General features: G+C 37.0%; 1 protein-coding gene across 1 annotated transcript in view; it reads left to right on the top strand.

Moving 5' to 3' along the window:
* The first annotated feature begins 1,655 nt into the window (after positions 1-1,655).
* Positions 1,656-14,007, top strand: part of LOC138425143 (butyrophilin subfamily 1 member A1-like) — a 50,159-nt gene continuing 37,807 nt past the window's right edge. Inside the window, exon 1 of the mRNA XM_069562755.1 lies at positions 1,656-1,825. Within this exon, the coding sequence (XP_069418856.1) occupies positions 1,656-1,825 (170 nt within the window). The remainder of the gene's footprint in view (positions 1,826-14,007) is intronic.

Genomic DNA, 14,007 nt, shown 5'->3' on the forward strand with positions numbered 1-14,007 from the left:
CACTACTTAATCATAAGGGATTTGATTTAGGTCATACCTGAATGGTCTAGTGGTTTTCCCTACTTTCTTCTATTTAAGTCTGAATTTTGCAATAAGGAGTTCATGATCTGAGCCACAGTCAGCTTCCAGTCTTGTTTTTGCTGACTGTATACAGCTTCTTTATCTTTGGCTGCAAAGAATATAATCAATCTGATTTTGGTATTGACCATCTGGTGATGTTCATGTGCAGAGTTGTCTCTTGTGTTGTTGGAAGAGGGTGTTTGCTATGACTAGTGTGTTCTCTTGGCAAAATTCTGTTAGTCTTTGCCCTGCTTCATTTTGTACTCCAAGGCCAAACTTGCCTGTTACTCCAGGTATCTCTTGACTTCCTACTTTTGCATTCTAGTCCCCTATGATGAAAATGACATCTTATTATGGTGTTAGCTCTAGAAGGTGTTAGTTCCAAAATTCTGGTGTTAGTTCCAAAATTGCAACTTACTGTTGAACAACCATCGGATGGAGAATGTTGGATCCCACCAAAAAAAAAGATACCCCACATCCAAGGGCAAAAGAAAACCCCCATTAAGATGGTAGAAGGGGAGAAATCACGTTTAGAATCAAACCCTATACCCACCAGAGACACTCAGAGGGCTGAAAAGAAATCCTTGTGTGCATCAGGATCCAGAGGCTCCACAGAGATTGAGCCAAACCTGCCTTTGAGTGTTGAGTGTCTCCTGCAGAGGCGTGCATCAGCAGTGGCCTGCCACAGGGACAGGGGCTCTGGCTGCAGCAGACCTGGGACACACAGCATGTGGCATAAGCCCTCTTGGAGGAGATCGCCATTAGCCCCACCATAGAGCCACTGAGCAGATGACCCACAAAATGCAGAACACTGTTAAGAAAGTTCTTGTACCCACAACAGATTTTCCAAAGTGGGGATCTGGAAAAAGGACTGAGAACTCCCAAGGAATTTTACTTTGGAGGCCAGTGGGATTTGATTGCAGAACTTCCACAGTACTGGGGAAACAGATTCTTGGAAGGCACAAGCCAAATATTGTGCACACTAGGACCCAGGAGAAAGGAGCAGGGTTCCAAGAGAGTGAGCCAGACTTGCCTGTGAGTGTCCAGGAGTCTCTGGTGGAGGCGTGGGTTGACTGTGGCCTGCTGGGGGGTCAGGGGCACTGAATAAGTCCTTTTAAAGGAGGTCACCATTACCACCACTAACCTTACTATAGTTTGGCCTCAGGCCAAACAACAGGGAGAGAACACAGCCCCATCAACAGAAAATTGGATTAAAGTCTTACTAAGCACTGCCCCACCCATCAGAACAAGACCCAGATTCCCCCACAATCAGTCTCTCCCACCAGGAAGCTTCCACAAGCCTCTTATCCTTATCCATCAGGAGGCAGACAGAAGGAAAACCACAGTCACAGAAAACTAACCAAACTAATCACATGGATCACAGCCTTGTCTACTCAGTGAAACTATGAGCCACCGAAGACGGACAGGTCATGGTGGAAAGTTCTGACAAAACATGATACACTGGAGAAGGGAATGGCAAACTACTTCAGTATTCTTGCCTTGAGAACCCATGAACAGTATGGAAAGACAAAAAGATATGACACTGAAAGATGAGTCCAAATGCAGTACTTGGGTGCAATCTCAAAAATGACAGAATGATCTCTGTTCATTTTCAAGGCAAACCATTCAATTTCAGAGTAATTCGGGTCTATGCCCCTACCACTAATGCTGGAGAAGCTGAAGTTGAACAGTTCTATGATGACCTACAAGACCTTCTAGAATTAATACCAAAAAAAGAAATGTCAGAATCTTTAACAGAAGGCAGGTTAGAAGGAAGAAATTTTGTTTGAGCTTATTTTGAATAGCTTTGCTTAATTTTATTCTGTTTTTAAATGGGAAATATAAGAACATATATTTATATAGAAAGAGTGAGAGATGGAAGAAACAGGGGAATGGTGTTATCCGAAGTGATTGTGCTTGGGAAAGAATATAGGAAGTGATATTTCACTCTCTAGTGAGGGCTGCATAAGAGAATGAGTGTGTGTGTGTGTGTGTGTTTTCATACTCAGTTCTGTCCAATTCTTTGCAACCCAGTAGACTGTAGCCCACCAGGTTCCTCTGTCCATGGGATTATCCTGGTAAGAATACTGGAGTGTGTTGCCATTTCCTCCTCCAGGGGATCTTCCCAACCCAGGGATCCAGCCCATAGCTCCTGCAGCTCCTACATTGGCAGGCAGATTCTTACCACTGAGCCACTTAAGAAGCCCCACAAAAAAGAACACATGGTGGAAAATATCATCAAGGCAGAAGAACATTACTACCAAATGATGAGTAAAGTAGTCATTTCAGCTACAGTTATGAGTTGACTAAACTAATCTATGCAAGGTTACATCCTGGGGAGAGTGAATGCTTTGGGAGGACAAGACTCTCAAAAAATGGTAGAAACATCATGAGAACAGAGGGAACAACACGTTCTGGGGAGAGGGGCATCGCTGAGTGTCTAAGACAATAAACGAGTATGAGAAACTGTGGAATTGTTTGTGCAGATAAATCATAAAAATGGTTCCAGTCGCATTTTTGCCTCTTCTTGTTTGCCGCCACTCGGCCTTTTCAAGAGTGGAGCTCAAACACTTCCAAGTCACGTGAAGTTTGTGTCTAATTATTACAACCCTAGATTGAGCTCAGAGTTGTGACCCTATAGAAAAGTGTTGGTCGCTCAGTTGTGTCCAACTCTTTGTGACCCTATGGATTATAGCCCTCTAGCTCCTCTGTCCATTCTCTAGGCAAGAATACTGGAGTGGGTTGCTATTCCCTACTCCAGGAGATCTTCCTCACCTAGGGATCGAACCCGGGTCTCCTGCATTGCTGGCAAATTCTTTACCATATGAGCAAAAGACCTAGAGGATGCCTCTCTTTACATGTAGTACTGATGACATCCATAATCAACATTATATCTTGATGCAGAAATGGCCTTCCAACATTCTGTCAGCTCCTTCCAGATATTTACTCTTCAGACTTTCTCAAAGTTTCCTCTAACCTGTATTATATTTAACTGTTAAATTATTTTCAGATCTCCTTTTCTCTCATTGTGCTTGTGCACCATTTCTGTCATGATTTGCCTCTGAAATGTCCTAATATGTTTAAGAACCTGGAAAATTTTCTCTGTTTTTAACAATGAAACATGTAAAAAGTTCCTCATCAAATTACTTTCCCAGCAATAAAAACTATATCTTTCCTTACCCTTCCCTCATGGACAAAGGTCAACCAATTTACAGCCCAGATATCTTCACCAAGTCCTAAGTTGTGGCTGATTTATTGCTGCAATCATTAACAAGTAGGCAATAAAATCTTACATAGCCTTTTCTCATTATCTAAAGTAAGGTGTTTAAAGATAAACAATAACCAAAAAAGGAATTAAAAAAAAAAAAGAGAGAGACAGGCACCTTATGACACTCGGCAGACAGTTCATGGAGAGCAAACAGAGATGAGAAAATCAGCAAACTCTAGGGAGAAAACAATTTGCAGATTATTCTATATGAATTACTTTTAAATATAAGTGGCAAGAGAATGGTAAAGACAGTAAATATAATGAAAAATGAAATTCATTCATTCAATTGTTCATTTGTTCTAAATGTAATTACTAGGTTTCTACCCTCTTCCACTTTGTGCAAGCCAGTATAAACTAACAAAATTAAAACAAGCTTGCAATCAAGGAAATTGTTTCCTGAGCATTAGGAGAGACAAATAAATTATTGTCCCTTGATTTGACATGTGACTGAATTCTATTATTTGAAATAAATTTTCAGGAATCACTATGTAATTGGAGAATATATATGTATGTATATATATATATATATATACATATATATATATATATGCCAGAAACTTAAACAGAAGGAAAATTACACAGATAGAATATTGATATATGGGAACAAGACATAGTCTCAAATCAGGGAAACCTAAGCAGTTGTCTTTACCTAGAGAATTCAGGATTTAAAGCAAAAAACTTCCAGAAATGTCTTTATAATTTTTTTCTTTTTGGAGCTCTCCCTAAAGGTAAGTGGTAGAGAAACCAATTGCCATTCTTCTATCAGCAGTAACCAAATCTCCCACCTGAGCAGCTTAGAATAATGGTGGGTTTACATGTGTCCATGCTAAGTCACTTCTGTCATGTCAAACTGAGTGTGACTCTATGGACTGCAGCCTGCCAGGCTTCTCTGTCCATGGGATTCTCATGGAAGAACACTGGAGTGGGCTGCCATGCCCTCCTCTAGGTGATCCTCCCCATCCAGGGATCGAACCCATATCTCTTACATCAACCTGCATTGGTAGCTGGGTTCTTTACCACTAGCACCACCTGGGAATCCCAAGAGTGGTAGAAATTCCCAATATTTTTTATGGAATTTTTATAGTAGGAGTTGGCTATTACTTTTTGCCTTAGATTTTTCCTATTTAACATTTTTTGTTTGACATTGGCCATGGAGCTAACAATTTGTCCAGTAAAAAGGGAGTTATTAGCAATCACTAGATAGGCTCAAAGAGACGAGGTAGCCACAGGTGCTGCACAGCTGCAGTCCATAACATCCTTCAGATCCATGAAATTCTCCAAAGTAAGGGAGAGGTTTTGTGATGTGTTTGCCTTTCTGGTGTCCCTTGTGCTTTCAAGACCATTGAAATCTCTTCTTAATCTTGTCCATCTAAAAGAAAGAAAGAAAGTGAAGTTGCTCAATCATGTCAGACTCTCTGCAACCCCGTCGACTAAAGCCTACAAGGCTCCTCCATCCATGGGATTCTCCAGGCAAGAATATTAGAGTGGGTTGTCATTTCCTTCTCCAGGGGATCTTCCCAACCCAGGGATGAAACCAAGGTCTCCTGCCTTGCAAGCAGACGCTTTGCCCTCTGAGCCACCAGGGCGCATCCTCCAAATAGCCTAGTTAAGCAGTTTTCATCTGCAAAGATTCCTGTGTGGATATTTTCTCTAATATGAAAGCAGGAGGGGATACATTGGGAATTTGCTGCACTAAGTCACCCAAATTGCCATGTGAGAGGCAGGACCATGTAGAACCTTCTTAGACCAGGAGGAAACAGCTCCAAGGCCTAAGAAGTGCATGATGTTGACATAAGTACGGAGCCTGGGAGCCTTGCAGGTCAATTACAGTAGTTAGCAGCAGCAGCAGCAGCAGCAGGGATCAAATGCAAGGAACCAGGAGATATCTTATACATTCAGTTCATGATCCCAAGAATTTAGTTTTTGTCCTAATGGATTAAACTGAATGGAGATGTTCCAACAACACATGAAGGGTTGATGGTTCCTGTGTTCTTGCCTAGAGCAATCATTAGAGTTCTAATTTAATTTTATGGTCTGAAAATATGTAATTCGTGGGAATATCCTGGAGAAAATAAACTCTTGGTGATTGTCAATATCTGCATCAGCTTTTTGAATGAAAGGGCTAGAAATATTTATGGGGCTGGGGATGTGGAAATCAGCTATTTTCAATGTCCTGGGTAGATTTTCCATAAAGTGTAGGGTTAATAAGGCTAAGACTGCAAAAACTTGTAGAGGTATACACACATTCCTTCCTCTGATTAAAGTAAATACATAAATCTCAGAAGCTGGTGTGAGAATGTATTGTTTAAATCTCTACTGTATGCTATAAACTTTAAAATAATAACAAAAGTAATAAAAGCAGGGGAAAAAAGGCAGTCTGTGTCTGTGTTCATATGAGAACATACCTATTTGGATTAAATACTTGGCTTTATGGTCATGTGAGGGTTTTATTATGGTCCCATGAATGGAGAAGAGCAAAGTGCAATCTAAAGTCCCCTCCCAGCTACCTTGTGTCTTTGTGCTATGCTTCTGTTCCTATTGGTTGGAGTGCATAGAGGGGAAGCAACTCAGTGGTCTGACTGACGCTTCTAGGGCTTCAGGGGAGGCTTAAGAGAAGAGAGATGTTCAGTGTGTGCTAATAAACTGATATTTTCTGTTGGTGATTAAGCCAGGTAAGTATAAAAAGAAACTTTTATCATGTAGAAGGGCACTGGTGGCGTGTGTGTGTGTGTGTGTGTGTGTGTGTGTGTGTGTGTGTGTAAAGGATCTGAGAAAGGTCAATAGACACAGCAGAGACTCTAAGAAAAAGGACCTAAATTTAGCATCTTATGATTTGTCTATCTTTGTTCTGATTTCTTTCTTTCCCTAGTTAGAAAACATTAAAGTTTCTTCTAGAAAAGCTGTAATCTTCTCCAATCTCAGATATTAGGCTTTTATCTTACTTTCTCTGGTCCTCAGAACTTATCTCTAGTTGGTTCTGGATACATTTCATGTTCCTTGCATTATCTCTACATCTCTCAGTTTTCTTTCCATCACTGTCTATCCAGGAGAGACATGTATCCTGTGTCAGAGGAGAGCACTGAGTCTTTCATCTGCATTTCCTCCTCTGAACTCAGTCACTCATCCAAAACGAATGTGAGAATTCATTCAGGCAAGCCTTCTTCTAAAGGTCTGGAATCTTTCCTAGACCTCTTCCAGCTTCTCATACCTCCTTTGGAAAGGAAAATGGAATGAGAGCAGGTCTGTGTTCAGGTGGAGCTTCCCTCACTCCCATGTGCTGGTGCTGTCAGATGAGGTTACCTCACTCACAACACAGGACCCAGGAGAGAAGTTCCTTCTCATCCCAACCCCTCCTTGAATTCCCACCGTGGGCCAACCCAGATCCAGCAATCTTCCCTTGACTCCCCAGGGAATGATGGAGGTCAGCATTCCTGAGGAAAATGGACCTGAGCTGTGATTTTTCTGTTTACAGGAAAGAAGGGAAGAAAATACTGTTTTGTATATAGGAGCCAACTAAGAGATCTCTGGAGTTCCATATTTCACATCTGACATTATGATTAAATTACCCACTGTCTCTTTGGCTGCTATAGGATATGGTAAGTTTTAAAAAATGAGTGCAGTGATAGATCTGAATATTTATAATATTAGACTTCTGCATGGTGCCAGAAAATATCTTAACAATGTTTTAGCATATCTGAAGAAAGCAATTTATATGGACCCTATCTGATAAACTCACTTTATCATTTCATCATTCAGTGGTCATATAAAATCTGTATTAACTCTGGGAATCAACATTGTCAAAGACATCAGGTTATATTTTCCAGAATCTGCAGGGTCTCCAAACTCTAATGGAGAAGGAATGATTAAATAAATAAAATACTTAGGGAAAGGAAAGCTTTGTGAAATGTAGCCATTATTTTACTTTCAAATATATAATGGACTATCTAGTTTGATGAACAGTCAACTGAGGGGATTACTGCTGCTAAGTTGCTTCAGTCATGTCCGACTCTGTGTGACCCCATAGACGGAAGCCCACCAGGCTCTCAAGTCCCTGGGATTCTTCAGGCAAGAACACTGGAGTGGGCTGCCATTTCCTTCTCCAATGCATGAAAGTGAAAAGTGAAAGTGAAGACACTCAGTCCTGTCCGACTCTTAGCGACCCATGGACTGCAGCCCACCAGGCTCCTCCGTTCATGGGATTTTCCAGGCAAGAGTACTGGAGTGGGGTGCCATTGCTTTCTGCAAACTGAGGGGATTACTCAGGCAGAATTAGGACTAATCTGTATGAATTATTTTTTTAAGCCACAGTAAATTTTTACTTTTTTTCAATTTTTTCTTCCAGGTTTATTAAAAGTTAATAGGCAACAGTGTATAAGTTTAAGGCATACAGCATCTTTTGCCTTTCATTTATCATGGAATGATTATCACAATAATTTTAATGAACATCCTCATCTCATATAAATACATATTTATAAAATAGGAAAAATTTTCTTGTGATGAGACCTCTTAAGATTTATTCTCTTAACAATGTTCACCCATAAGGTAGAGCATTGTTAATTACCTCTATTATGTTGTAAATTATATCCTTAGTAGTTGTGCTGGGAAAACTGGATAGCTACCTGTAAAAGAATGAAATTAGAACATTTTCTCACACTGTATACAAAAATAAATTCAAAATGGATTAAAGACCTTAATGTAAGACCAGAAACCATGAAACTCCAGAATACATAGGCAGTACACTCTTTGACATGTTTTAGCAATATTTTTTTAGAACTTTCTCTTCAAGCAAGGGAAACAAAAGCAAAAATAAACAAATGGAACCTAATTAAGCTTAGAAGTTTTTTTTTTTTTTAAGAAATTAGTTTGTATAGAATACAGCAAAGAATTAGATATATTCTCATTGCAAAATGACATTTATTTTCATGATTAAATTTGTTCTAATGTATTTAATAGTCTCTAGCATATGTAATTTTTAACTATTTAAAATTGCAATATTAATCTAATGGACTATTCTGAAGTCATTAAAGTCATGAATTTGAAGAGTGTGGATATATATCAGGTAATATATTTATTGAAAAATTAAGATAAAAATATAAATGAAGAAAAATGAAAAAAGATATTATCATTCAGAAGTTTTTGTACAAAAGAAAAGACAACCTACTGAATGGAAGAAAATATTTGCAAATTATATGACCAAATGGGTTAATATCCAAAATATATAAACAATTCATACAACCCAATATTAAAAAGAGCTAATTTATAAAAGGGCAAAAGAACTAAATAGATGTTTTTCCAAAGAAAATATACAGATGAGCAACAGGGCTTAGGATCCTTTTTTAAAAAATCTCTCAGAGATCTTTTATAATGTCTCATTCATTTTTTATTTTACTTATTGGAGTCTTCTTTTTTCTTAATTAATCGTGTCTAGCTAAGTTCTTGCAAATTTTATCTTTTTTTGAAAAATCTCACTTATTGTTTTGTTAATTTTTTTCATTGTTTCTGTTTTCTGCACTGAATCTTATTATTTCCATCCTTTTGCTAACTTTGAGTTTAGCTTATTCTTTTTACAGTTCCTTGAGATATAACATCATTTATTTGAGATCTTTTTTTTCAAACTTTGGAGATATTTTTAGTGTAATCTTTTATAACTAGAAACTTCCCTTTTAGTACTGCTTAGACATAAAAGTAATAATCCTCAGTCAAAAGCTAGCAAACTGAATTCAACAGCACATCAAAAAACTATACACTATGCCCAAATGGGATTTTACCAGTGGGATACAAGGTTGGTTCCACATACCCAGATCAATCAGTGTGATACGACGTCAGTCAGTCAGTTCAGTCGTTCAGTTGTGTTCGACTCTTTGTGACCCCATGAATCGTAGCACCGCCAGGCTTCCCTGTCCATCACCAATTCTCAGAGTTTACCCAAACTCATGTCCGTCGAGTCGGTAATGCCATCCAGCCATCTCATTCTCTGTTGTCCTGTTCTCATCTTGCCCCCAATCTTTCCCAGCATCAGAGTTTTTTCCAATGAGTCAGCTCTTCGCATCAGGTGACCAAAGTATTGAAGTTTCAGCTTCAACATCAGTCCTTCCAATGAACACCCAGGACTGATTTCCTTTAGGATGGACTGGTTGGATCTCCTTGCAGTCCAAGGGACATCGCAGACCATAATATTTAAAACAACATAATCACTTCCATAGATGCAGAAAAAGCATTTGACCAAATTCAACATCCATTCATGCTTTAGAAAAAGAAAGATTTCAAACAAAATAGATATAAAAGGAATTTAACACAATAAAGGCCATATGTGAACAGCCCATAGATAGAATTATAATTAATAAGAAAAAGCTTTTTCTTTAAGATCCTGTACAAGGCAAGCATGCCCATTTTCTCCCTTCTATTCAACCTAGTATGGAAGTACTAGCAAGAGCAATTACACATGAAAAAAATTAAAGTTATCCAAATCACAAAGGAAAAATAAAATTGTCTCTATTCCCAGATTGCATGCTTCTACATGTAGAAAACCATAAAGATGTCACCAAAAAACTTCTAAAACTCATTTAAAAATCATATAAATTTTCAAGATAAAGAAACACACACACAAAAAAAGAAACACAAAATTCAGTACCATATCTTTACATTAAAAACAAAATATCCAAAAAAGAAATCAAGTAAACAGTCCCACTTACAGAAAACAATCCCATTTACAGAATAATCAAAAAGAACAAAATACATTTAACCAAATACAAGGAAAGTAAAAGATCTATATACTCAAAACTACAAGAAGATACAAATAAATGGACAAATATCTTATGTTCATGTATTGGAAGAATTAATAGTGTTAAAATGGTCATACTACCCAGAGTAATCCACAGATTCAATGAAATTCCTATTAAAATCTCAATGGTATTTTACATAGAAAAATCAATGCTAAAATGTGTATGAAACCACAAAAGATCCAAAACAATCTTGAACAAGAATAAAATGGAGATGTTACACTTCCTTGATTTCAAATTACACTAATCCAAATGATATGGAACTTTGGAACTGTCATACAAAAGAACATATAGACCAATGAAACAGAATAGAGCCCAGAAATGAGCACATGCATATAAGGTCCACTAATTTTTCAGCAATGGGGAAAGGATAGTCTTTTCAAAAGTGCTTGAAAAGCTATACATTTATATTAAGTTGAAAATAATGCAATCTATATGTAAATGGCAATGGCAAGAGTGTGATGGTTGTTTGCCCATATAAGTCATTCAGGATGATAACAGCATATATGCTGAAGATAAGAGGCAGAAATAAAATCTGCAAAATAGTCTATGAGAAACAAATTGAAAATTAGCCTACTCACCTCTCTAGAACACAAACACAAATTTTCTTAATTATTCTGATGTTTACATAAATGCTGAATATTTTTCTTTTGTTTTTTAGTGATCAATACAGAGAGAACATGAGTAATATTTTTATTTAGTGTTATCCTAGTGCTTATCTTATTTGTGGGTTTTTCAGTACATTTTTATGTTCTTTGTCTTCACTAGCATTTACATATTTATTTTTAAATTTCCTCTTTTCTTTCCATGCCTTCAAGAAAATGGCAATTTTATATAACTTTGTTGATGACCAGATTGTTCTATCTTAATCTTTTCTAACTTTTATTCTTCAACTTTAATCTATCCCGTTGCTCTTTTTCTTTCACTTTTACTTTGCTCACAATTTTTGTTTTGTGTTTTAGTGATCAATACAGAAAGAGGTGAGTAATATTTTTGTTTAGTGAATTCCAATGATTACCATATTCTTTGATATGTTGAGATGAGAGTCATCGAGGTATAAAGATGTTGAGATGAGAAGTACTGATGTATAGAGCCTGACGTCACTATTTGTAGAATAGCTTCTTCAAAGCTTTTTAGATTTTGGTTACTTACTGCAATTTCTGATATAGCATTTCCTCGAAGCACTCATTTTAATTTTTCCAAATCTTCAAGGAGCGTAACTATATCCAAAGTGGCTAATAAATTTCTTTTTGGTGACTATTACTTTATTTTTTTTTTTTTCAAAGGTTTTTGGTATTAAGCATTTTATTTTTTTTATTTTTTTATTTTTTTTAATTTTAGTTTTTTATTTTTTAAATTTTAAAATCTTTAATTCTTACATGCATTCCCAAACAGGAACCCCCCTCCCACCTCCCTCCCCATAACAACTTTCTGGGTCATCCCCATGCACCAGCCCCAAGCATGCTGCATCCTGCGTCAGACATAGACTGGCGATTCAATTCACATGATAGTATACATGTTAGAATGTCATTCTCCCAAATCATCCCACCCTCTCCCTCTCCCTCTGAGTCCAAAAGTCCGTTATACACATCTGTGTCTCTTTCCCTGTCTTGCATACAGGGTCGTCATTGCCATCTTCCTAAATTCCATATATATGTGTTAGTATACTGTATTGGTGTTTTTCTTTCTGGCTTACTTCACTCTGTATAATCGGCTCCAGTTTCATCCATCTCATCAGAACTGATTCAAATGAATTCTTTTTAACGGCTGAGTAATACTCCATTGTGTATATGTACCACAGCTTTCTTATTCCGATCCATGGACATGGTATATTTCTCCATCTATTACTGTCCTCTTTGATTTCTTTCACCAGTGTTTTATAGTTTTCTATATATAGGTCTTTAGTTTCTTTAGGTAGATATATTCCTAAGTATTTTATTCTTTTCATTGCAATGGTGAATGGAATTGTTTCCTTAATTTCTTGTTCTACTTTCTCATTATTAGTGTATAAGAATGCAAGGCATTTCTGTGTGTTGATTTTATATCCTGCAACTTTACTGTATTCATTGATTAGCTCTAGTAATTTTCTGGTGGAGTCTTTAGGGTTTTCTGTGTAGAGGATCATGTCATCTGCAAACAGTGAGAGATTTACTTCTTTTCCAGTTTGGATTCGTTTTATTTCTTTTTCTGCTCTGATTGCTGTGGCCAAAACATCCAGAACTATGTTGAATAGTAGCGGTGAAAGTGGGCACCCTTGTCTTTTTCCTGACTTTAGGGGAAATGGTTTCAATTTTTCACCATTGAGGATAATGTTTGCTGTGCATTTGTCATATATAGCTTTTATTATGTTGAGGTATGTTCCTTCTATTTCTGCTTTCTGGAGGGTTTTTATCATAAATGGATGTTGAATTTTGTCAAAGGCCTTCTCTGCATCTATTGAGATAATCATATGGCTTTTATTTTTCAATTTGTTAATGTGGTTAATTACATTGATTGATTTGCAGATATTGAAGAACACTTGCATCCATGGGTTAAGGCCCACTTGGTCAAGATGTATGATCTTTTTAATATGTTGTTGAATTCTGATTGCTAGAATTTTGTTGAGGATTTTTGCATCTATGTTCAGCAGTGATATTGACCTGTAGTTTTCTTTTTTTGTGGCTTCTTTGTCAGGTTTTGGTATTAGGGTGATGGTGGCCTCATAGAATGAGTTTGGAAGTTAGTAAGATAAGTGTTAGTAGGATAAGAGTTAGTAGGATAACTGCTAGCTCTTCTCGAAATTTTTGGTAGAATTCATCTGTGAAGCCATCTGGACCCGGGCTTTTGTTTGCTGGAAGATTTCCGATTACAGTTTCAATTTCCGTGCTTGTGATGGGGCTGTTAAGATTTTCTATTTCTTCCTGGTTCAGTTTTGGAAAGTTGTACTTTTCTAAGAATTTGTCCATTTCTTCCACATTGTCCATTTTATTGGCATATAATTGCTAGTAGTAGTCTCTTATGATCCTTTGTATTTCTGTGTTGTCTGTTGTGATCTCTCCATTTTCATTTCTAACTTTATTGATTTGATTTTTCTTCCTTTGTTTCTTGATGAGTCTGGCTAATGGTTTGTCAATTTTATTTATCCTTTCAAAGAACCAGCTTTTGGCTTTGTTGATTTTTCCTATGGTCTCTTTTGTTTCTTTTGCATTTATTTCTGCCCTAATTTTTAAGATTTCTTTCCTTCTACTAACCCTGGGTTTCTCCATTTCTTCCTTTTCTAGTTGCTTTAGGTGTAGAGTTAGGTTATTTATTTGACTTTTTTCTTATTTCTTGAGGTATGCCTGTATTGCTATGAGCTTTCCTCTTAGCACTGCTTTTATAGTGTCCCACAGGTTTTGTGTTGTTCTGTTTTCATTTTCATTCATTTCTTTGCATATTTTGATTTCTTCTGTGATTTGTTGGTTATTCAGAAGCGTGTTATTCAGCCTCCATATGTTGGGATTTTTAATAGTTTTTCTCCTGTAATTGAGATCTAATCTTACTGCATTGTTCTCAGAAAAGAGCTTGGAATTATTTCAATTTTTTTGAATTTATCAAGGTTAGATTTATGGCCCAGGATGTGATCTATCCTGGAAAAGGTTCTGTGAGCACTTGAGAAAAAGGTGAAATTCATTGTTTTGGGGTGAAATGTCCTATAGATATCAATTAGGTCTAACTGGTCTAATGTATCATTTAAAGTTTGCGTTTCTTTGTTAATTTTCTGTTTAGTTGATCTGTCCATAGGTGTAAGTGGGGTATTAAAGTCTCCCACTATTATTGTGTTATTGTTAATTCCCCCTTTCATACTTGTTAGCATTTGTCTTACATATTGTGGTGCTCCTATGTTGGGTGCATATATAATTGCTATATCTTCTTCTTGGA

The sequence above is a fragment of the Ovis canadensis genome, chromosome 20 (assembly GCF_042477335.2).
Source record: "Ovis canadensis isolate MfBH-ARS-UI-01 breed Bighorn chromosome 20, ARS-UI_OviCan_v2, whole genome shotgun sequence".
In the NCBI taxonomy this organism is placed as follows: Eukaryota; Metazoa; Chordata; class Mammalia; order Artiodactyla; family Bovidae; genus Ovis; species Ovis canadensis.